Source organism: Bombus bifarius, unplaced genomic scaffold, assembly GCF_011952205.1.
Source record: "Bombus bifarius isolate JDL3187 unplaced genomic scaffold, Bbif_JDL3187 scf7180000007977, whole genome shotgun sequence".
NCBI lineage: Eukaryota > Metazoa > Arthropoda > Insecta > Hymenoptera > Apidae > Bombus > Bombus bifarius.
Window position 1 is genome coordinate 3,717,347 of NW_022884362.1, and position 27,517 is coordinate 3,744,863.

At 38.6% G+C, this 27,517-nt stretch overlaps 1 protein-coding gene across 27 annotated transcripts in view; it reads left to right on the plus strand.

Moving 5' to 3' along the window:
• Positions 1-26,771, plus strand: part of LOC117204252 (ankyrin-3-like) — a 91,757-nt gene extending 64,986 nt beyond the window's left edge. For 6 of the 27 annotated variants that reach the window (XR_004487039.1, XR_004487043.1, XR_004487046.1 and 3 more), the window contains 7 exons: positions 769-3,692; positions 11,166-15,087; positions 15,985-16,053; positions 16,966-18,264; positions 20,190-20,415; positions 24,536-24,614; positions 24,955-26,771. Coding sequence is in view for 10 of the 27 variants with exons in the window: in XM_033441471.1 (XP_033297362.1) it covers positions 769-15,087; positions 15,985-16,053; positions 16,966-18,264; positions 24,536-24,614; positions 24,955-25,078 (15,890 nt within the window). In the remaining 17 variants the exon portion in view is untranslated. Of the gene's footprint in view, positions 1-768; positions 15,088-15,984; positions 16,054-16,965; positions 18,265-20,189; positions 20,416-21,710; positions 21,809-22,924; positions 22,980-24,535; positions 24,615-24,954 lie in introns of those variants that run through there. The other 21 variants (XM_033441471.1, XM_033441472.1, XM_033441474.1 and 18 more) reach the window with 18 other exon arrangements.
• The last annotated feature ends 746 nt before the right edge of the window (positions 26,772-27,517 follow it).

The window sequence follows — 27,517 nt, forward strand, 5'->3', positions numbered from 1 at the left end:
ATATCTACTGTATTATAATGCGAACTCTCAGTGTCTTCACTTAATGATCCACTAATAGTCTTCTATTTCTTCGACACATCCCATTAATTTGTTTCAGCAAGGTTTTGCTGCAATTTTTTAGCGTTGCATGAGTGGCCAAATTTGTGTGGCCTAATTGTGCGGACGCACAGAGCAGCTGTCATTGTCGCATACACTTATTTCGACATTCTTATCTGAAAAATAACACATTTTCAGAAAAAATTTATGGTGAAAATTCACACTAAAAATTTATATGAACAATGGTGAAACTTGTTATTCCAAAAATACAAACAAGATAAATTCACGCCATTTAATAGTTTTTTCTTCCATTACGATTCAATTCGCTATTCGTAAATATCAATAATATCGTAAATTTTAATTGTTGTAGCGTTAAAGCTATGTACCAGCGGCGATTTGACGCGATTGATATGTATTCACAAATTAAACTTAGATTTTCTATAGAATACATAATTCGTTCCTCGCAGCATTTTAATGCTTATTATTTTTATTTTTTATTAGATTGTTATTTGTTTAAATATAAGTGTAATCATTCGATGGAAAGATGGCTGCTCTATAGCACACACGTACCACGCACAAAACCACACGAGAGTCTAACCGCTGTTCTCAAAGAGCAATATCGAGCGAGCCGGCTTACACTAATGATGACGAAATGAAATAAAACAAACAAATGTGTTCTTCCTATTTTGCAACGTTTACAGATGCCTAAAATATGTAATAATTAATTAACAGGTGTAATAGCAGACGCAGAGAAAAAGAAGGAGAAGTTAGCGAAGGAAGGGTGGTCGGTGGTTTGTGATGATGATGCGCGGGACAATAAAGAGGCAAGAGGTGCTATAGTTGAAAGTTTTGTTAGGGATCAATTCGTTGACAAAGAACCTAAGGATAAGGTCGTTAAATCCGATGAAAAACTAATTGTCGATCGAACGCCAGTTATCGAACCACCGATAATTAAACAACGTTACATTCGCGATGGGAAGGGAGATGCGATTATTGCATCGAAAACTATAGTTTCAGCCATCGACGATAAGAGTCAACTGCCAGTGATTACTCAGACTATCACGATTAAAGAGATAGATCAAACGATACCCACAGACACAGCGACGATCTCCAATGGTAAACAGATTATCATAAGCAAAAAGGAAATGCTGTCTAAAGAAGGTAAGGAAATTGATGAAAAACTAACAACTCCTAGCATAAGTATTAAAAAACAAGATGTAAAATTGCCAGAAATAGCTAAAGAAGTTCCACAAGACGAACAGAAGCAAGAATTGCCGAAAGAGGCTGTTGCCAAGACTAACATTCCAAAAGAAACGAAACCCGCGGTTGATAAGCAAGTATCTGCTTATGAGACCGTTTACAGTGTTCAGTATCCATCTACACAGCCAGACGAGAAGCAAGACGATGAATCGAAGAAATCAAAAGATAAGAGCGGAGGCATACTCTCAGGCATTTTCAAGGGATCCAAACTTAAGAAGAGCAAGTCGAAAGGATCGAAGGACACGTCCTTGGACAGTGGCGACGAAGAAATAAAAGTACCAGTGCCTACAGTTACGGAACATCAAACGCAGCAACCTACTTTCGTTTCATATGATACACACGTAGATTACAAACCTGTTGAAACGAGCGTGTTACCTGACGTTAAATTGGCTACCATGCAATTCTTAGATGACTCCAGGCGCAGTGATTTGAATGTACACGTACCTGATATCGCAGTGAGCTCGACTCAAATAGAGAGAAGGGAAGTGAAAGAGGAACCGAAAGTAACGGTTAAAGAATCAGATGATCGTACTGGAACTATGGCAAGTGATGCAAGCGACCAAGAGAAAGAGAAGGGTGGTGGTTTCTTTGGTATATTTAAGAGTCCTAAATCAAAAGAGAAAAAGTTAAAGAAAAGCAAGGAAGCATCTTTCGACAGTGGTGACGAAGAACTTCGAATCGCCACAGAGAAATTCTTGGACGATACACGAAAGATTGCTGAAACTACCATTGTTCCTTCTGCTCCTAAAGTTGACACAAAACAAGACCTGCATACGTTTTCGTCGTCGGTTCATTATGAGGAAGATACACCTAAAGATAAAATAAACGGACACTCATATGATATCTCGGAAGTAAAAAAGAAATTAGACACAGATAGAAGTACTCCTCACAAAGAAATGAATGGAAAATCAGATATTAAGAAACATAAAGACCAGAAAGAACACAGCGTGGAAAGGTATACCGGTAAGCCAGAAGCAAAGTTAGAATCACCGGATAAACAAAAAGAAGATGAAAAGGAAGTAGATGAGGAAGGTAAAGATAAGAGCGGCGGATTCTTCGGCATGTTCAAGAGTCCAAAACTGAAAAGTAAAAAGAGAAGTTCATCTAGAGAAAAGAATTCATCTAAAGAAACATCCTTCGACAGTGGAGATGAAGAAACACGACAATTGACAGCCACTTTTTTGGACGACACGAAAAAGATTGCAGACAGTCTGCATCATGAAGATTGGAAGCCAATTCCTGAAAAAGTAACAAGTGATACGGCCCCTGATGAATCTGCAGACTCTGCTGATAAAGACAAGGGAAGTGGAATCTTCAGCAAATTCCGAAGTCCAAAATTGACTAGAGCATCGCGAAGCAGGTCCCGGGAAAAGAGCACTCCACCGCAAGAACCAGTAACAAGTCCAGATAGTTCAATCCGAGAAGCTACTGCGAAATTCCTAGAAGATACAAGAAACCTTGCAAATCTATCATTCGATGTACCAGACAAAGTAGACGATGCGAAGAAAGCGAAAGAGAAAATAACAATAGAAATCACGGAAGATGTTGATGATACCAAAAAGAAAATATCATCAGGAATAGATGTAGTTGTAGATGGCACAGAAACAGCAAAAGATAAAGCTGCGAAAGAAGCTAAGAAAGCCAAGGAAAAGACAGGTGGATTTTTATCTGGATTATTCAAAGGTACAAAACACGCTGCAGATGAAGCTATTGAAGAATTCAAAGATGCTCTTGATGAAACAAAGAAAGAAGTCGTTGAAGGAAAAGATCGTGCACGGGAAGTGGTAGAAGGGAAATTGAAAGATCTCGATGCAACGAAAGACAAAGCAGTTTCAGAAGCAAAGCAAGAGCAGGAAAGGATCACCATTGTTGTAAAAGACACTAAAGATGCGATTAGTGGAAAGGTATCTGAGGCTGCGCAGCAAGTTTCGGATACTGGTAAAGCTGTTGGTGAAAAAGTAGCTGATGGAGGAAAGCGAGTCACAGAAGAGGTAGATACTATCATATATGGTATGACTGACAGCGTGAAAGCTACAAAGGACAAAACAGCGGCATACTCAAAAGATGTTAAAGACGAAATTGTAACAGGTGCTAAAGACGCTAAAGATACGGTTATAACGGGTGCAAAAGAAGCGGAACATAAAGTAAGTGAAAAAGTATCTGAAGGAACGCAGAAAGTAGCCGACACTGGTAAAGCAGTTTCCGGTAAAATAGTCGAAGGAGTAAAGGATGTTGAGATAAAAGCAGAATCAGCTACACGAAGCGTGATTGATGGCGCAAAGGCAACGAAAGATAAAGTAACTAAAGAGATTAAACAAGATACTGAAATAGCGAAACAAAAGATATCATCTGGAATAGACACAGTGGTAGACGGTGCAGCAGCAACAAAGGATAAAGCTAGCAAGGACGCAAAGAAAGCAAAAGAGAAGGCAGGTGGATTCTTCTCAGGTATCTTCAAGAGCGCAAAACACGCAGCTGATGAAGTTTCCGAAGACGTCAAAGACTTCGTCGATGAAAGGAAGAAGGAGGCTGCAGAAGAGACAGCTCGTGCTCGTGAGAAAACGGTAGGAAAGTTAAAGGAGGCTGATGCAGCGAAGGATAAAGCTGTTGCAGAAGCAAAAACCGCGAAGGACAAAGCAGCAGCAACTGTGAAGGATACTAAAGACGCAATAGACAAAAAGATATCGGAAGCTGTAGAGAAAATGTCTGATGCTGAGAAAGTGTTCGGCAAAAAGACAGCTGATGAAGTGACGCGTATTGAAGAAAAAGTGGATAGCGCGATCCATGTTGTGGTTGATGGCGTAGTTACAACGAAGGAAAAGGCAGCTGCGACAGCGAAGGATACTAAGGACTCAGTTGCAGCAGGTGCAAAAGATGCAGAAATTAAAGTAATAACAGTTGCCAAACATACGAAGGACACAGTAAGTGAAGAAATCACAGGTGGTGTTGAAAAGGTGAAAGATACAGGCAAAACTGTCACCGATAAAATTGTTCAGCAAGCAAAGGATGCGGAGACAAAAGCTGAAGCTGTTGCAAGAAGTGTGGCTGCAGATGCTAAAGCAACAAAAGATAAAGTAGCGAAAGAAGTTAAAGAAGATACTGAAGCAGTAAAACATAAGATAGCAACCGGAATAGACTCAGCAGCAGATACAGCAGAGGCAGCGAAAGATAAAGCTGCTAAAGAAGCTAAAAAGGCTAAAGAAAAGGCCGGTGGCTTTTTGTCTGGTTTATTCAAAGGTGCAAAACATTCTGTAGATGAAGTTTCAGACGACGTTAAAGAGTTCCTTGAGGAAACGAAGAGGGAAGCATCAGAAGAGAAAGACCGCCTACGTGCCGCTGCAGACGCAAAATTAAAAGATATAGAAGCAGCGAAAGACAGAGCATCTGCAGACGCTAAAGATGCAAAAGACAAGCTTGCAACCGCTGCGAAAGATACTAAAGACACAGTATTCACAAAAGTGTCTGATGCTACTCACAAGGTATCAGATGCAGGTAAAACTGCCGGTGAAAAAGTAAGTGATGAACTGAAAAGAGCTGAAGAGAAAACTGAAAGTGTAGCTCGTGGAGTAATCGATGGAGCAAAGGAGGTGAAAGACAAAACCGCCACAGATGTGAAAGACGCAAAAGGAAAAGTTCTAACTGCTGCAAAGGACATCAAGGATAAAGTCAGCGACAAAGTAGTTGAAGGTGCACAAAAAGTTGCTGACACCAGTAAAACAGTTGGTGACAAAGTAGCCGAAGGAGTGAAAAGTGCAGAAACGAAGGTTGAAGCAGCAGCGAAGGGAGTAAGTGATGGTGCAAAGGAAACAAAAGACAAGGTTGCAAAAGAGATTAAAGAAGATGTCGACGCTGTAAAGAAGAAGGTATCTTCTGGAATTGATGGAGTTGCAGATAGCGCCGCAGCTGCGAAGGATAAAGCTAGCAAGGACGCAAAGAAAGCAAAAGAGAAGGCAGGTGGTTTCTTCTCAGGTATCTTCAAGAGCGCAAAACACGCGGCTGATGAAGTTTCCGAAGACGTCAAAGACTTCGTCGATGAAAGGAAGAAGGAGGCTGCAGAAGAGACAGCTCGTGCTCGTGAGAAAACGGTAGGAAAGTTAAAGGAGGCTGATGCAGCGAAGGATAAAGCTGTTGCAGAAGCAAAAACCGCGAAGGACAAAGCAGCAGCAACTGTGAAGGATACTAAAGACGCAATAGATAAAAAGATATCGGAAGCTGTAGAGAAAGTGTCTGATGCTGAGAAAGTGTTCGGCAAAAAGACAACTGATGAAGTGACGCGTATTGAAGAAAAAGTGGATGACGCGATCCATGTTGTGGTTGATGGAGTAGTAACAACGAAGGAAAAGGCAGCTGCGACAGCGAAGGATGCTAAAGACACAGTTGCAGCAGGTGCAAAAGATGCACAAATTAAAGTAATAACAGTTACGAAACAAACGAAGGACACAGTAAGTGAAGAAGTTACAGGTGCTATAGAAAAGGTGAAAGATACAGGAAAAGCTGTCACTGATAAAATTGTCCAACAAGCTAAGGATGCGGAGACAAAAGCTGAAGCTGCTGCAAGAGGTGTGGCTGCAGATGCTAAAGCAACAAAAGATAAAGTAGCGAAAGAAGTTAAAGAAGATACTGAAGCAGTAAAACATAAGATAGCAACCGGAATAGACTCAGCAGCAGATACAGCAGAGGCAGCGAAAGATAAAACTGCTAAAGAAGCCAAAAAAGCTAAAGAAAAAGCCGGTGGCTTTTTGTCTGGTTTATTCAAAGGTGCAAAACATTCTGTAGATGAAGTTTCAGACGACGTTAAAGAATTCCTTGAGGAAACGAAGAGGGAAGCATCAGAAGAGAAAGACCGTCTACGTGCTGCTGCAGATGCAAAATTAAAAGATATGGAAGCAGCGAAAGACAGAGCATCTGCAGACGCTAAAGATGCAAAAGACAAGCTTGCAACCGCTGTGAAAGATACTAAAGACACAGTATTCACAAAAGTGTCTGATGCTACTCACAAGGTATCAGATGCAGGTAAAACTGTTGGTGAAAAAGTAAGTGATGAACTAAAAAGAGCTGAAGAGAAAACTGAAAGTGTAGCTCGGGGAGTAATCGATGGAGCAAAGGAGGTGAAAGACAAAACCGCTACAGATGTGAAAGACGCAAAAGGAAAAGTTCTAACTGCTGCAAAGGACATCAAGGATGAAGTCAGCGACAAAGTAGTTGAAGGTGCACAGAAAGTAGCTGATACCAGTAAAGCAGTTGGTGACAAAGTAGCCGAAGGAGTGAAAGGTGCAGAAGCGAAGGTTGAGGCAGCAGCGAAAGGAGTAAGTGATGGTGCAAAGGAAACGAAAGACAAGGTTGCAAAAGAGATTAAAGAAGATGTCGACGCTGTAAAGCAGAAGGTATCTTCTGGAATTGATGGAGTTGCAGATAGCGCCGCAGCTGCGAAGGATAAAGCTAGCAAGGACGCAAAGAAAGCAAAAGAGAAGGCAGGTGGTTTCTTCTCAGGTATCTTCAAGAGCGCAAAACACGTGGCTGATGAAGTTTCCGAAGACGTCAAAGATTTCGTCGATGAAAGGAAGAAGGAGGCTGCAGAAGAGACAGCTCGTGCTCGTGAGAAAACGGCAGGAAAGTTAAAGGAGGCTGATGCAGCAAAGGACAAAGCTGTTGCAGAAGCAAAAGCCGCGAAGGACAAAGCAGCAGCAACTGTGAAGGATACTAAAGACGCAATAGACAAAAAGATATCGGAAGCTGTAGAGAAAGTGTCTGATGCTGAGAAAGTGTTCGGCAAAAAGACAGCTGATGAAGTGACGCGTATTGAAGGAAAAGTGGATGGCGCGATCCATGTTGTGGTTGATGGCGTAGTAACAACGAAGGAAAAGGCAGCTGCGACAGCGAAGGATGCTAAAGACACAGTTGCAGCAGGTGCAAAAGATGCAGAAATTAAAGTAATAACAGTTGCCAAACATACGAAGGACACAGTAAGTGAAGAAGTTACAGGTGCTGTAGAAAAGGTGAAAGATACAGGCAAAGCTGTCACTGATAAAATTGTTCAACAAGCAAAGGATGCGGAGGCAAAAGCTGGAGCTGCTGCAAAAAGTGTGGCTGAAGATGCTAAAGCAACAAAAGATAAAGTAGCGAAAGAAGTTAAAGAAGATACTGAAGCAGTAAAACATAAGATAGCAAGCGGAATAGACTCAGCAGCAGATACTGCAGCGGCAGCGAAAGATAAGGCTGCGAAAGAAGCTAAAAAAGCTAAAGAAAAGGCAGGCGGTTTTCTCTCTGGTCTATTCAAGGGTGCGAAACATACAACAGATGAAGTTGCAGACGATGTTACAGAGTTCCTTGAGGAAAGAAAAAGAGAATCTTCAGAAGAAAAAGCTGTTGCGCACGCAGCAATGGAAAAGAAGATCGAAGATGTGGCTGAAGCGACGGATAAAGCAGTTGCAGGAATTAAAGACACAACAGGTAAGATCGTGACCTCCGCGAAAGACACGAAGGATAAAGTTGCAACGGAAATAAAATATACGGAAGAAAAGGTAGAATCTGCATCTCGAGAAATAGGTGATAGTGCAAAGGCAGCTAAAGACAAGGTGATTGCTGATATGAAAGACGTGAAAGACAAAACGGCGATAACTGTAAAGGATATCAAGGATAAAGTCAGCGAGAAAGTAGCTGACAGCTCTCAGAAGCTAATAGACACTGGCAAGGAGGTGGAAGAAAAGATCGCAACTGGTGCAAAAACAGCTGGTGATAAAGCAAAAGCATCTGCTCACGAAGTAGCTGAAAATGCAAAATTAGCGAAAGGAAAGCTGGAAAAAGAAGTTAGAGAAGATACAGCTGCAGTAAAACAAAAGATTTCATCAGATATAGATACGGTTGCAGATGGTGCAGATACAGCAAAGGAAAAGATCACGAAGGAAGCAAAGAAAACTAAGGAAAAAGGTGTAGGTTTCTTCTCGGGCCTGTTCAAAGGAGCAAAACACGCAGCTGAAGAGGTCTCCGAAGAAGTGAAGGAATTCTATGATGAAACAAAGAAAGACGCAACTGAAGAAGAAGCACGTGCTCGTGCTTCTATGGAAAAAACTCTAAAAGATGTCGATCTCGCAAAAGATAAAGCAGTTGCAGAAGTGAGAGATACAAAAGCTAAGATGACAACAGCTGTAAAAGACACCAGAGGTAAGGCTAGTGACACTGTATCTGATGGTGTCCAAGCAGTGAAAGATATTGGTAAAACTGTGGGTGATAAGATAGTAGATAGTACAAAACAGGCAGAAGCTAAAGCAGAAGCTGCTGCTTACAAGGTGGCTGATGATGCCAAAGCAGCGAAAGACAAAGTTGTTGCAGACGTAAAGGATACTACAGAGACGATAACAACTGCAGCAAAGGACACGAAAGATAAAATCTCGGAGAAATCATCAGAAGGAGCAGAGAAAGTATCAGCCATTACCAAAACTATTGGCGAGAAAGTTGTAGATGGTGTGGAGAAAGCTAAAAGCAAAACAGACACAGTTGTTCATGGATTAGCAGAGGAGGCAAAAGTAATGAAAGATAAAGGAACCAAGGAAATCAAAGATAGCACCGATGCCGTGAAACAAACAGTTTCTTCTGGAATAGACGTTGTAGCAGACAGTGTAGCTGTAGCTAAAGACAAAGCAGCCAAAGATGCTAAGAAAGCTAAAGAGAAGGGTAGCGGCTTCCTAAACGGATTGTTTAAAAGTGCGAAGCAAGCGGCTGATGACGTTTCAGGAGACGTTAAAGACTTTCTCGAAGAAGCAAAGAGAGAAGCCTCTTTAGAAAAAGCTCGTGCCCATGAAGCAATGGAAAAGCAGATTGAAGACATGGCTGCAGCAAAAGACAAGACAGCTACAGAAATACAGGATACAAAGGACAAAGTTGCAACTGCTGCAAAAGATGCTAAGGTTACAGTTGGTGAAAAAGTATCTGAAGCTGCGCAAAAGGTTTCAGATGCTGGCAAAGCTGCTGGAGAGAAGGTAATCGATGGTGTAAAACGAGTTGAAGAACAAGTAGATACTAAAGTTCATGATGTGGCTGACAGCGTAGTATTAGCAAAGGATAAGACCGCTGCTGAGATCAAAGACGCTAAAGATAAAATGAAGACGATTGCCAAGGACAAAGTGGACAAAGTTAGCGAACAAGTGATCGACGGGAAGCAAAAAGTGACAGATACTGGTAAAGCATTAAAGGAAGGCATCGTGGATGGTGTTAAAAAGGCTGACGATAAAGTGGCAGCAGTTGCAGAAGACGTAGCGAGTGGCGCAAAAGCAGCAAAAGATAAAGTAGTCACGGATGTTCAGAAAGATGCTGAAATTGTAAAGCAGAAAGTGTCTTCAGGGGTAGACACAGTTGCAGATAGTGTAACATCTGCTAAGGACAAAGCTACGAAAGAAGCTAAAAAAGCCAAGGAGAAGAGTGGCGGTTTCTTTTCTGGTTTATTTAAGGGTGTAAAACATGCGGCAGATGAAATGTCCGAAGACGTCAAAGAATTCGTGGATGAAACGAAGAAAGAAGCTGTCGAAGAAGAAGCTCGTGCTCGTGAAGCAGCAGCAGAGAAATTAAAAGACATCGACACAGCGAAAGATAAGGGAATCGCAGTTATAAAGGATACGAAGGACAAAGTGGTAACAGGAGTAAAAGACACCAAGGATAAAATTGGCGATAAAGTTTCTGAAGCTACACAAAAAGTATCCGATACTAGCAAAACTGCCGGCGAAAAGGTAACAGACAGTATCAAACAAATTGGAACAGTTGCAGGTGCTACCGTTTACCAAGTAGCAGATGGTGCAAAAGCAGCGAAGGATAAAGTGACGACCGATGTAAAGGATGTTAAAGATAAAGTGGCAATTGATGTAAAGGATATTAAAGACAAAACTGCTGCGACTGCAAAAGATACTAAAGACAAAATTGCTGAGAAAGTAGTTGAGAGTGCGCAAAAGGTCTCAGACGCTGGCAAAGCTGTCGGATATAAAGTTGCAGATGACGCAGAAAAAGCTAAGGATAAAGTTGAAGCAGTTGCTCATGAAATAGCAATTGAGACGAAAGAAGTAAAAGGGAAAGTGTCTAAAGAAGTTCGCGATGACGCTGAAACTGTGAAACAGAAAGTATCAGGAGCAGTAGATACAGTAGCAGATACTGTACCAGCTGCCAAAGACAAAGTTGTTAAGGAAGCAAAGAAAGCTAAAGAAAAAGGTAGCGGTTTCCTTTCTGGATTGTTCAAGGGAACAAAGCACACTGCGGATGAAATTTCTGGAGACGTTAAGGACTTCCTCGAAGAAACGAAGAGGGAATCCTCTGAAGAAAAAGCTCTTGCACACGCAGCAATGGAAAAGAAGCTCGAAGATATGGCTGGAACAAAAGATAGTGCAGTTACTGGAATTAAACGCACAACAGACAAAATCGTGACCTCCGTCAAAGACACAAAAGATGATGTTGGGGCGAAAATTGCTGGTGGCTTGCAAAAAGTATCAGATGCTGGTGCAGCTATTGGTGATAAAACAGCAGCAGCAACTCACGAAGTAACGGATGAAGCTAAATTAATGAAAGACAAAGTAGCTTCAGACTTGAAGGATGCTAAGGAGACAGTAGCAACCACTGCAAAGGACACAAAAGATAAAATCACAGAGAAAGTATCAGAGGGAATACGAAATGTATCAGATACTACCAAGGTCATTGGCGAGAAAATTGTCGATGGGGTACAAAAAGTTGAAGATAAAACGGCCACTGTTGCTCACGGTATTACTGATGGCGCAAAGGCAGCAAAAGACAAAGCTGCTAAAGAAGTCAAGGAAGACGCTGAAGCAGTAAAGCAAAAGGCATCATCTGGTATAGATGCAGTCGTAGAAAGTACAGAGGCAGCAAAGGACAAGGCTGCGAAAGAAGCTAAAAAAGCCAAGGAGAAGACTGGCGGTTTCTTTTCTGGTTTATTTAAGGGTGTAAAACATGCAGCAGATGAAATGTCCGAAGACGTCAAAGAATTTGTAGATGAAACGAAGAAAGAAGCTGTCGAGGAGGAAACCCGTGCTCGTGAAGCAGCAGCGGAGAAATTGAAAGATATTGACGCAGCGAAAGATAAAGCAGCTGCAGGATTAAGAGACGCAAAAGATAAGGTTACAACTGCTGCGAAGGATACCAAGGACACAGTGTTTGCTAAATTATCACATAGCACGCAAAAGATATCAGACGTAGGCCACGCTACTGGTGAAAAGGTAGCTGATGGAGTGAAACAGGCTGAGGAGAAAACCGAAAGTGCAGCTCGAGAAATAGTCGATGCCACAAAGGAGATGAACGATAAAGTAGCAGCGGATGTGAAAGATGCTAAAGATAAAACTGCTGCAGCCGCAAAGGACGCTAAAGATAAAATTTCTGAGAAGGTAGTTGAGGGTGCACAAATGGTAGCGGACTCCGGTAAAGCTGTTGGAGATAAAGTTACAGGTGGAGTAGGAAAAGTCAAGGATAAAGTTGAGATAGTCGGTCATGAAATAGCAACTGAGACGAAACAAATGAAAGACAAAGTATCTAAGGAAATTCAAGACGACGCTGAAGCAGTAAAACAGAAAGTTTCATCAGGAGCAACTGCAATTGTAGATGAAGCTGCCGCGACAAAAGACAAAGCAGCCAAAGAAGCTAAGAAAGCTAAAGAAAAGGGTAGCGGTTTTCTAACTGGATTGTTTAAGAGTACGAAGCAGGTAGCTGATGACGTCTCAGGAGACGTTAAGGACTTTCTCGAAGAAGCAAAGAGAGAAGCCTCTTTAGAAAAAGCTCGTGCCCATGAAGCAATGGAAAAGAAGATTGAAGACATGGCTGCAGCAAAAGACAAGACAGCTACAGAAATACAGGATACAAAGGACAAAGTTGCAACTGCTGTGAAAGATGCTAAGGTTACAGTTGGTGAAAAAGTATCTGAAGCTGCGCAAAAGGTGTCAGATGCTGGCAAAGCTGCTGGAGAGAAGGTAATCGATGGTGTGAAACGAGTTGAAGAACAAGTAGATACTAAAGTTCATGATGTGGCTGACAGCGTAGTATTAGCAAAGGATAAGACCGCTGCTGAGATCAAGGACGCTAAAGATAAAATAAAGACGATTGCCAAGGACAAAGTGGACAAAGTTAGCGAACAAGTGATCGACGGGAAGCAAAAAGTGACAGATACTGGTAAAGCATTAAAGGAAGGCATCGTGGATGGTGTTAAAAAGGCTGACGATAAAGTGGCGGCAGTTGCAGAAGACGTAGCGAGTGGAGCAAAAGCAGCAAAAGATAAAGTAGTCACGGATGTTCAGAAAGATGCTGAAATTGTAAAGCAGAAAGTATCTTCAGGGGTAGACACAGTTGCAGATAGTGTAACATCTGCTAAGGACAAAGCTACGAAAGAAGCTAAAAAAGCCAAGGAGAAGAGTGGCGGTTTCTTTTCTGGTTTATTTAAGGGTGTAAAACATGCGGCAGATGAAATGTCCGAAGACGTTAAAGAATTCGTGGATGAAACGAAGAAAGAAGCTGTCGAGGAAGAAGCTCGCGCACGCGAGGCGCTAGCAGAAAAGGCGAGAGACATCGACGCAGCTAAAGATAAAGCAACTGCGGAATTAAAATCAGTAAAAGATAATGTGAAAACTACTGTAAAAGAGACAAAGGATTCAGTTTCTGGGAAAATATCTGAAGGAGTACATAAAGCATCAGACGTAGGTAAAACTGTAGGTGGAAAAGTTATCGATGGAGTGAAAATAGTAGAAGCAAAAACAGAAGCAACTGCACGAGACATTGCTGAAGGTGCTAAAGCAGCTAAGGATAAAGTAGTTACTGACGCGAAGGATGCTAAAGATGCAGTTACAACCGCTGCCAAAGACGCCAAAGATAAGGTAAGCAAGAAAGTATCCGAAGATGCACAGGCGGTTACTAGCATTGGCAAAGCAGTTACTGATAAAATAGTTGAAGGAGCCAGAGACACCGAAGCAAAAGTAGAATCAGCTGCACGAAGCGTGGCTGATGATGCGAAAGCCGCAAAAGATAAGGTTGCTGAAGAGGTCAAGGAAGAGACTGAAATGGCAAAACAAAAGATAACATCCGGAATAGACACAGTGGTGGATGGCACAACAGCTGCAAAGGATAAGGCTGGAAAGGAAGTTAAAAAAGTTAAAGAAAAGACCGGTGGTTTTCTGTCAGGATTGATCAAAGGTGTCAAACACACAGCAGATGAGGTTTCAGGAGACGTCAGAGAATTCGTTGATGAGACGAAGAAAAAAGCCGCTGAAGAGGAAATGCGTGCTCGTGAAGCACTTGCTAGCAAAGCAAAAGAAGTTGACACGGTAAAACAACAAGCTGTTGCTGGTATGGAAGTCACCAAGGACAAAGTTATAGCTGGTGTAAAGGACACTAGGGACAAAGTTAGTGAGAAAGTAACTGGTGCCGTGCAAAAGGTATCTGATGCTGGTAGAATTGGCGGCGATAAAGTTATCGAGGGAGCGAAAAGCGTAGAAGCAGAAGCAGAAACTGTTATGCGAGAAGTCGCTGAGGGTGGTAAGGCAACTAAGGATAAAGTAGTTACGGATGTAAAAGATGTTGGAGAGAAAGTTTCAACTACTGCAAGGGATGCGAAGGACAAAATCAGTGAAAAGGTACTTGGTGCTGCATATGCTGTATCGGATGCTGGCAAAGCTGTAGGCGTTCAAGCTACTGATGCGGTTAAGAAAACGGAAGAAAAAGTAGGAACAGCTGTTCAGGGTACGACCGATGGAGCGAAAGCAGCGAAAGAAAAATTGGTCACAGAAGTTAAGGAGGATACTTCTATCGTAAAACAAAAAGTCTCATCTGGAGTGGACACAGTCGTGAATGGAGCAAAAACAGCGAAAGACAAAGCTTCGAAGGAGGGTAAAAAGGTCAAGGAAAAGAGTGGAGGCTTCTTTTCTGGCCTCATTAAAAGCGCAAAACACGCTGCGGATGAAGTATCTGGCGATGTGAAAGAGTTTGTCGATGAAACGAAAAAGGAGGCCGTAGAGGAAGAAGCTCGTGCCCGAGAGGTGGCGTCTGGAAAAAGAAAAGATGTTGATGCTGCTGTGGGTAAATCCGTTGCAGATGCGAGAGCTACCAAAGACAAAGTTCAGACTGGCGTAAAAGAAACCAAAACCATAGTCAGCACGAAGGTGTCTGAGAGTGTACAAAAGGTATCGGATGCCGGCAAAGCTGTTGGCGAAAAGGTGTATGATACAGAAAGATCTTTCGAAGAAATGTTACCGAGTCAAGTAGAACAAAGGTACGTCGTAGATAGCAGCCAACATAAAAGCGGCGTAACTGCATTTTTAGAAGAAATGAATCGCGATGCAGCGTGGGACAAAGTACAGTTTCAAGACGTTCATTTGTACGAAAACGTGGACACCATGTACGCCAAGCAAGCGAAGCCCGAATCAAGAACTCTAAAACATGGGAGAGACGTGAAATCTACGACAGAAATTGTTACCCCTTTAGTTTTCGGTACACACGATCCTATTTTTGGCGTAGGTTCCGAGGCACAGCTCAGACTGTCCGATGTAAGCACTAAAGACGATGATCGTGTCAGCGAATCGATATCCAAGAAAATATCTCGCATTCCACAAAAAGTTAGTTCCTCGAGAGACCGATTAACTAGCTCCAGTAGTTCGTCGGATAGTTCCAGTAGTACGGTTAGAATAGTAAACGTGATTAGCGAAGTAGAGCACCTCGAGCCTCACACACGACAGACCGTCACCACAGTCGTAAGAAAGTCTGTGCGGACGGCAGCGACCCCACCACCCAGTCCCGCCGAGTACACTGACAGTAGAATCGAAGGTATCTTGCAATAATTGCGTTATCCATATTACATACCAGCTGTGTGTAACATGATTAATTAAGTTGACGCTTTTCTATAACTTATGTTTTGGTAGTCATACCAAAATGGCCAAAGAGGCCATTGCACTCTGTCATTCATAATGAACTCTAACACTTCTGATTTCAATCACTTTTAGTGTACTAATGTTTATATGATCTTTTATAAAGCAAGAACGTCGAACGTACTATAAAGTGAAACAGCGTGTTCTTTATCTTCATTGCAAAAATAAAGGAATAATGTTTATCACGAATACGTGATTTAGTAATAACATAAGAATACTATGACTTATGGTTTTGTTTAAAATCTGTTTTACTTTTAGCGTACACGTGTATAGACAGTTTATGTAATTATCGATCTAATACATGCACTTTATAGTATGAGAAATCTAAACGAAAAGAAAATACGTGATCGACCGTAGTAAAAGACATATGCAAAACAACGTGTTTACATTATTTCTATTTATTTGCTGTTATTATTTTCAGTTTGTGCGTTTTAACTTTTTTAACATTTCTTTAATGCATGTTTCCAGGTTTTTTATGCTATATTTTAATATTATCCACGATCAAATGTTTTATTATCCATCGATAATGAGATTATCGGTCCAAAGCAACAAAAACCATATTTCTCACTATTCATTTCTTTATTGTTATAGCATAACATAAATACGTATCATACGTTATATTTATTATATAGTAATATATCTCATTGAATTAACAGGAAACCACAACTAGCGAAGCATGAACCGAGGTATGCCATGCAGGGAAAACATCATTCATCTAATCTTTGTCAAATCATTGCTTTCAATGTTTAAATTGTCATTATCCGTTTTCTTACATCACGTTTACCTACTTTTTCAGATGTTACCGAAGAGGCTGCAAGACGAGCACAGAGTTTAGCCGATCAAGCACTATCATCGACAAAATCAGGTAACGTATGGCCAAAGAAAGTATAAAAACTCACGAACACAGATCGCAGGCCCAAGATCAATACATTAGCAGAATCTATTTTGGTGCCCTCATTTATATTTAGCTTTATCTTCCATAGTTAGCACCTGCCGACGCTTTCACACTAATATTGTGCGCACGTTTCTTACTAAATAGATACCTCTTTGCGGCATAATAGAGTAAACGTCATCGAGTAACGGTAAAAGTTCTGTTCTTTGTACGACAATTCGAATACTTGGGACGCCTTCGATCTATCTTCTATATAGCAATGTCGAATAAATAAATGTTTAGTTGAGACGACGTAGCTTAGAGAATTTTTCTTTTATATTTACTTAGTTTGGTAAGTAAAAATTATTATCTTTATTACACCGATTCTCTTCATTGTTACAAGGAGTAATCGCTTTTTAGTCAGTTCACAAGAATCACGCTTCTTAAGTTGGATTCCCCGCAAACTCTAAAGATCGAAAAGAAACAGAGAAATAAGAAGTATTCCTTTCTAATTTTTTTGTTCTGATACTATGAAACGTAGTTGTTTTGCAGGGTACGTTTTAGTAAGATTCAGGCGCCACGACTAGACACCATTTATATATGATGAGTGTTTTTATAAACATACTAATCCTGTTGCAGTATTGATACTAACTAAATTAAAAACTAAATGTAGATGTGTGCTGCACACACACACACAGGCATATAATGCGGTAAAATATGCATGCGTGTGTGGGCACACGAGTTTCGTGTGTATGCGCGTACACACAAGTACGTTTGTGAGACCAGAACACGCTGAATCTTTCAGTCCAACTGTCGCAGCTGGGCTAGACTTGAAATTCTTAGTGTGTATCAATGTGCTTTATGTCCTTGTTCCTGTTCTTGTCCATGTCCTTTTGGATGGGTCAGGGCATGATTCGGCTGAGATTGATGGGACTGTAGAGAGGCATGCTACTTCTGCTCCAACAAAGCAACCTGTTCCCGCCCCGCGACACTCTACCAGGTCGTCCATCGAAACAGATCTAGAGTTCGGAGAAGCTTCCGAAGTCTACTGCAGGCCGTACAGTCTCAAGTATAAAACAAACGAGCAATCGAAGCCGCTCCGAGAAGGGCATTCGCCGGAAAAGAGCAGCCCAAAAAGTAAAATACCGGTGAAAGTAAAGAAATCTATGGATAACGAAACGACGGTGAGCAAAACAATAACAAGTACCGAGTCGAAGGAACGTAAAACACTAAAGTCAGACGACGATCAGCCAAAAGTGACGATAGATTCACTCGCCACGCGGTCGATAGATTTAGTAGAACGCTCTGACAAGTTGCTCGAGGAGCTGTCAGAGGAACCGCTCGGGGAGAAAGAAGCGCGACAACTGGAAGAAGATAAGGAGAAGAGCGATTCGATAAAACCCGAAGTATCGGACGAAACGAGACCTACGACTGAAACAGCAGATACGCGTGATAATTTATTCGATTCTGAGAAGTTCGAACAGATAGGTGAAACCGTAAAGAAAGTAGAAACCGTAACAGTCACGACTAAAGAAGATAAAGAAACAGATTTATCCAGACCGGATAAATTTGTCACGACAGAGACGACGATTGTAGAGAATTTGCCAAGCAGTTACGATAGCGCGACTCGTACAACGATATCGAAGGTTCAGAGAAGCGTCACAGACGAAGTGGTCTCGAGGGAGATCGTGACGAAGACGGTGACGACTGTACGTTGTTTCGCGACCGAATCCATTGACACGGAACAAACGGGACGAATCGCACGAGCGATGGCGGCTAGTGGCGATTACGGTGATATACCGATGCCAGTTGTAAAAGGCCGTGATAGTTTGCCGTTCAATATCGAACAGCTATCGGCAAAGATCATAAAGAGCACTACCGAGATGTCTGAGCCGTGGGCCCATGGCAGTCTGACAGATCGTTCGTTCCTGAATGACGAGAAAGTAGAGCAATGGGAGAGCCAACTCTCTCAAGACACGTCGCCTAGTTCCGGTAATGGCGACATGTATACTAAAAATGGTAGCTCGCGGCATGATTTAAACAGCGATACTGAAAGTGACGATTCACCACGATCGAGGAGAAGATCTCCAAGCAAGAGGTGTACATTGGGCAGTTCCAGCGGGTCTGATGTAGCACTGCACGAAGGTGCGGAACTGTCCCCGTTGGAGGACGACCAAGGTACCGCACTCACAGCTAACCTTCTAAGTAAGCAATGTACATATCCCGCTAACCAAGTTACCCGAGAGACAGTCAAATCCGAGAACGTGAATTTTGCGGTCTTCTGTATGCTTTTATTGTGGCACGCTTTGTTTGCATGCAACTGCACCTGTTTATCGTTTTTGTTCCAATCTCGGTTTAGCTTGCAAAGTCCGTACTTACTAATTCGGGCCTTTTAAACGATATACGTACGACGTTCGTACGATTTTCTTCGAATTAAGAATAAGTGTTAACATTTGGAAAGGAAATAGATTAGGATGAACTAACTAAGAAGAAAATGTTAGGACGAGCTATAGAAAACTGTATATTTTAAAGGCTTTGGAAACTTAAGGATATTCAGTAAAAAATACAATCATTCGAAATTTATATAAATGATAGATGACTTTATAATTATTACTTTTAAAAGAAATTAAGTCAGTTCTAAATGAAAAGATGGACTTTTAGACAACGAAGATAATTGAATATGGTTTTCTTGCTGATAAATTGCGAACAAATTGTGTCAGTGGCTAATTTAATATATATATATTTCTTTTATTTGCACACGATGTTGCATGATATTAAGCTTGCATAACATTTGTAACTGGAGGTGTATTTGCACAAGGTGGAAGAATATTGACCGTATAAAACGATGATAACCATTCGCAAGGAAAAACAAAGCTTGTGAAATGCAGTCGTAAAATCTGCATACGTGTGTGGTTTTTTTATTCTTCGTGAAGTTATCATGGGCGAGTATTACATCATAGGGTTGTTGGTGATCGATTCAATGTGCTTCGTTGAAAGAGAAGTTTTATCCTATTTTTCCCCCCTATCGTTGGTTTTGGTTAAACGGATAAAGTTGCAATCAGGTGCTTCTGGGACTAGCATACTTTTCACATTGATGGTCATTCGTGGTCAAACATTGTACCCGAGGAATTTTTAAAATTACACATATATAAAAAGAAATATCGTATTCTAATTTACTTGTAGAGAAAGAGAGAAACGAATTAAAAAATTGAAAGTATTTATGCATATTGAAAACTTTATCTTATATTATCTTTAGTTACTATAGAAAAATATATATCATATCACTTTCGAAAATTTAAAACTGAATATCGAATTAAACATTTTTCAAAATTATAAAATATAAGTTTCTTGATAAATTTTGCAAATACCTTCACGCGTACTGATACAAAGATATGATATTACTTTTTAGATTGAATCAGTCCGATATCTTTTACGAAATTCCACATCGATAATATAATACATAATAATACCAATCCATTAATACAAAAGGAAATAGCGATGGTACACGTATTAAAGATCACATACACAGGATTTTCCATTTAATCCCAAAACTTTTCAACATACCAAGAATTACACGACGAATATTAATCATTTCACGCGATAAAAATCTACAAGATCTTTTACTATCAGCCTTGAAGTCGCATTAATTGGGTGATCCTATAACGCATTGGCCATATCGTACCTCATATATGTGAAATATCTGTAACAATCCACTAAAAAAATTCAGTGGCAAATCTTTAAAAAAATTCGTTTCGGCTTCGCAAAGTCATCAACAAAAGCTTTACGTTTGGGGTGAATTTAACCCGGATTATCTACAATAATTAATCCTCAAAAGGACATAATTATCGTCAATAACAAGAGGTATAACGCACGCGGAAGTTTCTCAGCTTTCGGGTCATCGATGTTTAAAAACACGAAATATCCTTGTCATGTGACAAAAATAAAAAATCAAAAGCATCGATCGAACACATCGACGCGATGATCGCTGCTATTTTCTTCGCATACTTCGCCCGCTGTTTCTTCATACTAATCACGGCGTGGGATCGCAGAATTCAGTCGAATCAATTTATCAAAAGAGTATACATGCAAATCGGATAGCAAAAAATTCATAGGAGGACGTAATGTTTAAGCGACAGAAACAGACAGTTCGATACAGTCGGTTTGCTCGAGCACACGGCGAAGTACAGTTGAGGGAACACCTAGGACGAAGACTTCCGGTAGAGCGGGCTGCGCATGTTGGATGAGCGTAGCTGCCGCTACATTGGTGGTCCTACTAGCAATAATTCTTGTCTTGGAGCCACGAACGTTCCAACGTGCCATCTACACCCTCTCTAACAATGACCCGAGGCAAACTGGGTACGATTTACCCTTCATTTTATTTATTTCTATTATGAGGAATTTGAATTGGGAAAGATTTAAAATATATAAATTTCTAGATACACCATAAATTGCTATCAAGTTTAAGTTTTACAAAGTTGATACCTCCGTATCAGTTTATTATTAATTTATTAATATTTTCAAGTAGGTTGTTTAGAGTTCATAAATGTTTGATTAAACATTAAATACTTATTCTGTTAATAGTAAGAATGAAACGATTTTAAAGACGCGTAACATTTCAAATGCTGTCACGTTATAGTATTTCGATGTTGGTACTTCTCTAGCAAATATGTGGAATTAAAATTCTTCGTTTGTATGTTATACCTATTCTTAAATTTATTCAAATATTTTATGTAATAATATGATAATAATGATATGATAACTGAAAGTCGTTGTAAATTAAACATTGATTCTCGAATGAAAAGAAATAAATAAGTATAGTAATACAACGTTTCGTCCTGTGATATAAAATTTAGAAAATTCGTTTTCATCTGTTTTTCATAATTTTACCATAATTAACAGAATATGATATTAGTGTTTGATAAAGATTTATAAAGTATTTCATATATATGTATAGGCTTAGGATTAAAAAAAGAAACCCTCCAACTACACATTTCTAGACACAGTGTTTTAAGAAACAAATGATATTTTTACAGTATGCACAGTCCCAGAGAAGTTGAATATTGACGATTTACATATATGTTTATTCAATATACCTTATAGTAATATTGAAAGCAACAATGGGATAAATACAGGCACACGATTTAATGCTAATTTTAGAGAAATCGTAGACAAATAATAACTGCAGTTATTAAAACTAATTTTCTACTACGTTGGTTTAGCTTTTAATATCTAGAGCATGTAATTGCAAGAATGATAATCATCACGTAGGTATGATATTCAAGAGAGATATAGAGCATCGTACATGTACTTACGAAACAGGTAATAGAGAAAGTATAAATCTTCAAAAGGATTCGTATGCAAGCTTTTTTTTTTCTCACACGTTTGATCGATTCTATCGACGCGACATATCGAATGCTGCATGATTTAAAATATAATCGACACCTCGCATGATACTTTATCGCATTTTATACCAATCTTTAAGTTTGTCTCTTGCAGCGTTTTACAAGGCAATAATTCCACTTTTTCATCCCTCCACGTAATAGCGTTTCTCTACGCCTGATGCACGTACCCAAGAAAAACTAAAATAATAGAGCTCGAATTCTCACATTAATTTCATGCGTCCTATAGTTTTCACTATTTACCCTTTCTAGCTCTTCTGACAATAAGCAACTCAAGATAAAGCTAAAGTGTAGAGGGACCAACAAATCGTATATTTTAGTCACGTTAGGATTGTTAGGCGAATCGTCATGTAAGTAACCTTTATCTATGTACACGTGCGTCTGAACACGAACCATTTTACACCATACAAGATCGCTCGACAGATTGAGTTCCAAATGAACGTTCCACCGCTTCGAAAGGTACTTTTCGTACGGATCGATGCAGCTTGTCAATGCAGAATGTTTATCTTAGAGTTAGATTCTTACCTGTGTGAAACTGGAAACGCCCCAACCTTTGTGTTTAGAGTTTGCAAAAATGTTATTACGCTAATGGCTGAACGATCGCACTAATCGTGTTCGTTCGTCAAATGCACTTCCGACGTGATTCTGTGCAAGTTTACACGGCACTTGTGATGATCCTGTACTTTTCTTCTGATCAAATAATTTCGCGTGTGTTTAAAGATTAATCTTCGATAATTAACGATAGAAGCGCGACTAATTCTAGTGCTAGTACTTTTCTACACTCGTAATCGAGCAGTCAAATTTTTTGAAAAAAGTCAAGCAGTCGTTTGCAAGTTTGATACAAATTTTATGCAATATAAATATTTTTGTAATTTTGTAAAAGTGTAATGTGTTTACTGATCAACCGGATTATACCGCAACCAGAAACTTTCATTTGACATTAACAAAAACGAATTAATTTTCATTTTTGCAAATATAGATATTATATGATTTATTCCTAATAGAAATCAAAATTAGGGGATCTATAAATTAAAAGATTACTTATGTCCAAGAGATTTTGGGCATTAATTAGTTTTCTTCGATTAGCATGTTAAATAAAAGATTCATATTTGTCAAATTCGAAGAAGTTACTTTAAAAGAGATATTCATCCGTTTAAACGTTGAAATAAATATTCGAACACGTGTGTTTTAAATATTTAAAAAGACGTACAAGCCTAATAAATCTACAAATCTTCCTATTCGTAAAATATGTCTTTGAAAGGAAGAGAAATGTTTGGAAGAAAAGTGTTGGAGGAACGCAAATATATGAGAATGCACAAAATTGCCTCTCTTTCATTCCGTTTCCAAGGAAAGCCGATAAATCCAAAACCGTAATAATACTTGCAATAACACTTGACCGTTCGTCTAACAACACTAACTGATGTAGTTAGTACGCGCCCCTTTAAACTTATTGCCACTATATACAGGATGTTTCAAAGAGCTACGGTCAAAACGAGAGAGCGTTTTCCTCGGTCGAAAATTGTAAGTACGATACTGTTGATACGATGATAAAGCTCGAACTGTCGACGAGTGTATAATTTGCAAATACTTTTTTCTATCTTAGTCGTTGGAATTTCGAATATACTTTGATATTGATTCTTTATTCATTGGAAATGATTTTTTTAGAAAAATGTTTACAGTACGAACGAGTAATATATCGTTTTCGTCTAAAAATTTGTTCGACATAGCGTGTATTGACGTAGCGTTTCTGTATCTCCATAGTTTCATGACGATTAAATTAGTATCCTTTTACGTAGGGTAGCGTTTGGTCAAGACTCGATAGACTCGATTTTTAGAGTATACGACTTGTAGACTTATCCTTACAAACGTAATCTTACTTATTTTCCACCGAAGAAATCCCCATTTCAGTTTTCACCGTAGTGAATACTCTTCTGTTGTATCGGAAAGTTTTAGTACTTATATATCTTATGACTAACTGCTAAACGCTTTATTATTCAGTAGCTTTTATCAGCGCTTCACACGAGCTCGCTGCGTGCAGCACAGTCCTGCTTACAAGGAAGGTTTCTTTTCATTTTGCTTTGTCAGTGAAACTCCAAGGGATTCTGAAGTAATTGAAGCGAAGTAATGTGTGTGCTTTATTTGAATAGTCTGTCTTTTTTCTTTTTTTTTTTTTTTTTGCAACACAGCGTTTATCTCAAAAATATATGTTCATGTAGTAGAATCGATGCACAGTATCCTATGAAATATCCCCGAATAAAGTAAACCATTAATTAAATCATATTTTGTTGCATTCTATATAATAGGATGCGTTTAATACATATAAACGTTCTAGTTATTAATTTATAAATGTTATATTTTGTTACGTAACGTTACGTAAAAATATAACACAATTGTCTTCCTTCCATTACTCTCAGAACACGAGGATTTTCACCAATGAAAAATCCAAAGAATCGAAACCTATCTTGTGAGAAATATTTTAAACGTGCCTCAGTAATTATATCATACTTAATGATTACAAATTAATCTATATAGACTCTCGAGCGCTGCTATTAGTGCCATAGTACTTGTACTACACGTGACGAAATGGAAATTCGAAGAAGGAGAATTCAAATCAAGATTATTCTGATAATCGTAGATCGCATGCGTAAAGTACTTCATAATCGAGCATATAGGGAGTCGAATATTATATTTCATATATCATAGTATAATTTCAATGATATATTATTCACTTCCTGTGGCAGACATTATGAACTGAAACATCGTTAAACACGACCATTAAATGAATACGTAAAATATTTATAACGAAATGTTGAGATAATGTACATGAAATGTAAGAAAAGCGGTTGCATAGTTGGCTGAGTGAAAATGCGTATTATATATTATGTATCGTCAAATGTATAGCGATGTTGTTACTTTTTTTATATGTGTCTAGTATTACCCCTTGTTTTGGGCATGATGTAACATTGAAAGATATATACGATTGGTACTTGTATCTATGTGAACCGCTAAAATAGTAAGATATTGTATATCCCACACGCAGGAACATGTCTTTTCATAAATTCTCATTTGTTACGCAGAATCTGACTTTTTGCAACTTAGCGAGCCATCCTACATGGAAACGACAACGACAGAAGAGGACCCTGAAACTCAGGAAAGGTATTTATAAAACGGAATCATTTTCAATAAATTTCCAGTCAAACTGGGTCAAATTCACTGTATTTGAAAGTGTTATTAATATTTATATTTATAATCTAAAGAATTAGGTCTTCTTAAAAAAAAGAAAAAAAAATTGGTGAATTTATTAATACAAGATTCGAAATAAAATAGAATAGAAGTAAAACTCATTATTTGAGTTTAAACATTTTTATTCGTTGTTACATAACTTAAATTAGTTTAATGTCTATAATTGAATAAGCTTAATATATCTTTCATTTATCATGTCATTAGTTTGACTTTGTGTTTAAGATAAACAATGCTAAAATTTACTCCTTTGCAGAATAACGAGAACCGTACACGTAATCACAACGACCAGCGGAACCGCCAGTGGTCCAGACGAATTGCGAGAGTCCATGCAAAAGATCGTCGATCGATTCATGATGGAAGAAAGGCGAGAACAGTGAAGCAACAAGGGTCTCGTGGGCGATTATTGGAACAAGAAGAAATTCCTTGTCATCTGCTAATCGTGCATAATAAAACACGAAAAAAATCAATTATAAAAAAAAGCAAATTCTCTAGCACTAATCGAAGGAAGCACCTGTCTTGTCTGATTTAACGTATCCTCGAACGTTAAACGAGACAATTCTATAAATAAAATAAAAATAAAATCAAAAAATGAAGAGTATCTATCTATCGATATAGATCCTGTTCGCGTCTATATCAAATAATATAGCGAATTATTCTATCGGTGCTTGGTGAAAACACATGAAAAATATGCACGACAATTTACTCTCACACTCATGGCCTATGCTTCGGATTTGCTTGCCTTTCGGTTGCATTAAGTTGCCTTATATATTTACGTTTAATCTTGCGATTAAATAACGTATGTCGTCGCTAGTCCGACTAGCTGACTTCGCTAGTCTTCACTAAGCCAACCCGTCCATGTACAACGCCTTTCTCGTGTTGTTCAAAGCGAAAAAACAAACAGAAAGAGAAAACTAACGAAGGAGCAAACGCTTACAGGAACAATATGGACAAAAGCAATCAAAGAGAAAAAAAAAAAAGAAAGATGAAATCGTAAAAGAAAATATTCGTCTGAGATGCAGGCCCGACCAAACATTACGGCGATATATATTTGATAGACACTTTTGAAATATGGAACAGATACGCGAGATGGAATCGAAAAAGAGCAGATGTTCGGTGACTTTGCATAACTCGCCACTTGGCAGTTCGTTTTAGCTTTAGGATGATTGTGTATCTATCCGCGCAATATACCGCTTGATAGGTCAGCAACACTCGTGTCACGTTTTTTGATGATGAACTGCACACATACACACACATACACAGATTCTAAAAGAAGAAACAAATTCTTGTTGTTATTCGAATCATTGGAAATTTGGACAAGGTGCAAAATAGGGGAACTTGTTTGGGAAAGTGCGAACTATGTCCGTCTATCTACCGATTTGAATAGCTACAAGAAATAAATGTTTTCGTGGATCATAATACAATGTAAATTTAACTTATTTAAAAGAATATTTCCTAACAATTTTTAATTGTATATATGATAATTTCTTAGCGTAACTTATATAAATGTACTATTATACGATTGTAATAATTGCAAGATTAAAACATGAATATTTTATTTATATAGCGGAATCATTGGACAAATGTTACATGCATAAATCTCGAGATTCGAGGGAATGTTAATCGACGATCTATTCTTCGTATCGCGATCGTGTAAATTATTAAAATTATTATAAAAGAAAAAAGAGAAACGAAAGAGGAGGCAAATGGCATGATGACTATAGAGAAAAATGTGTTGTTTAAACTCTTACGACTCGAAACACGTCTTAATATTTAAGCAGCGTTAGCTTTCAATGTATAACACAGTTTTAAAAGGCACAGAAAGGAATCGTATATAGTATGTATTTAAAAGAAAAAATATATATATACATATATACATAAATATACATACTTTAAATAAGCTATTCTATTAATGTATAATATATTGAGAAGATATAATTATGCATCTGAAGTTTATAAATTATTATCTATAATGACTGTTATTCTATGTTTAATAGACTTGCCTAGAGCCTATTTGACCTAAGGACCAAAGGCACAATCACACACGCATCAAAATAAAACATTATGCTCCTATGTACTGTCGTAACATTTATTATATAATTCATTACGGACGTTGCGATACTGGCATTTAAATATTCTGACTGTTACGATACATTATTTGTATTACAAAACAAAAAACTATTTTCCCTTTTACACGAGACGCAAGAAACCAATGTAACACGACGAACTATTATTGCAGTCCATTGAAGACAGAATCTTTTTATTCACTGTCATTTTTCTGCAGTATATCAGTACATTTTTTACTAATAACTACTATCTATACTCTATTGAGTACGTTGATAAAAAATATGCAAATACAGTGTCGACCACGTAACTTCACTGGCTAGTTTATGCTTTTTAGTCCTGTTTTTTCTACTTAAAATACAAATAAATCAGATTTACTTGTTTACATATAACGAATTTCGTATAAGTCTGTATCTATAATTTGTCGAATATTGTACGTACAAATTCTATTTCTATTTTATTTCACTTTATTAAAAAAGATTGGTTTAATTAAACACAAATGTCAATATAATATATACATATAATTCTAATGATATATATTTATTAAACATAATATATGCTTATAAGGCAATAATTAAATTCTTAATTCTTAATTGAGAAAAAGTTCAAATTATTTATTCTATATGCTACTTATTTGTCTACAGTATGCAGGTATAATGTATGTATCTTCATAAACTATAAAATCATAATTATAAATCTTTCTCATAAATATTTTCTATAAGCCAGTAATGTTACGCTATAAAAAATACGTACAC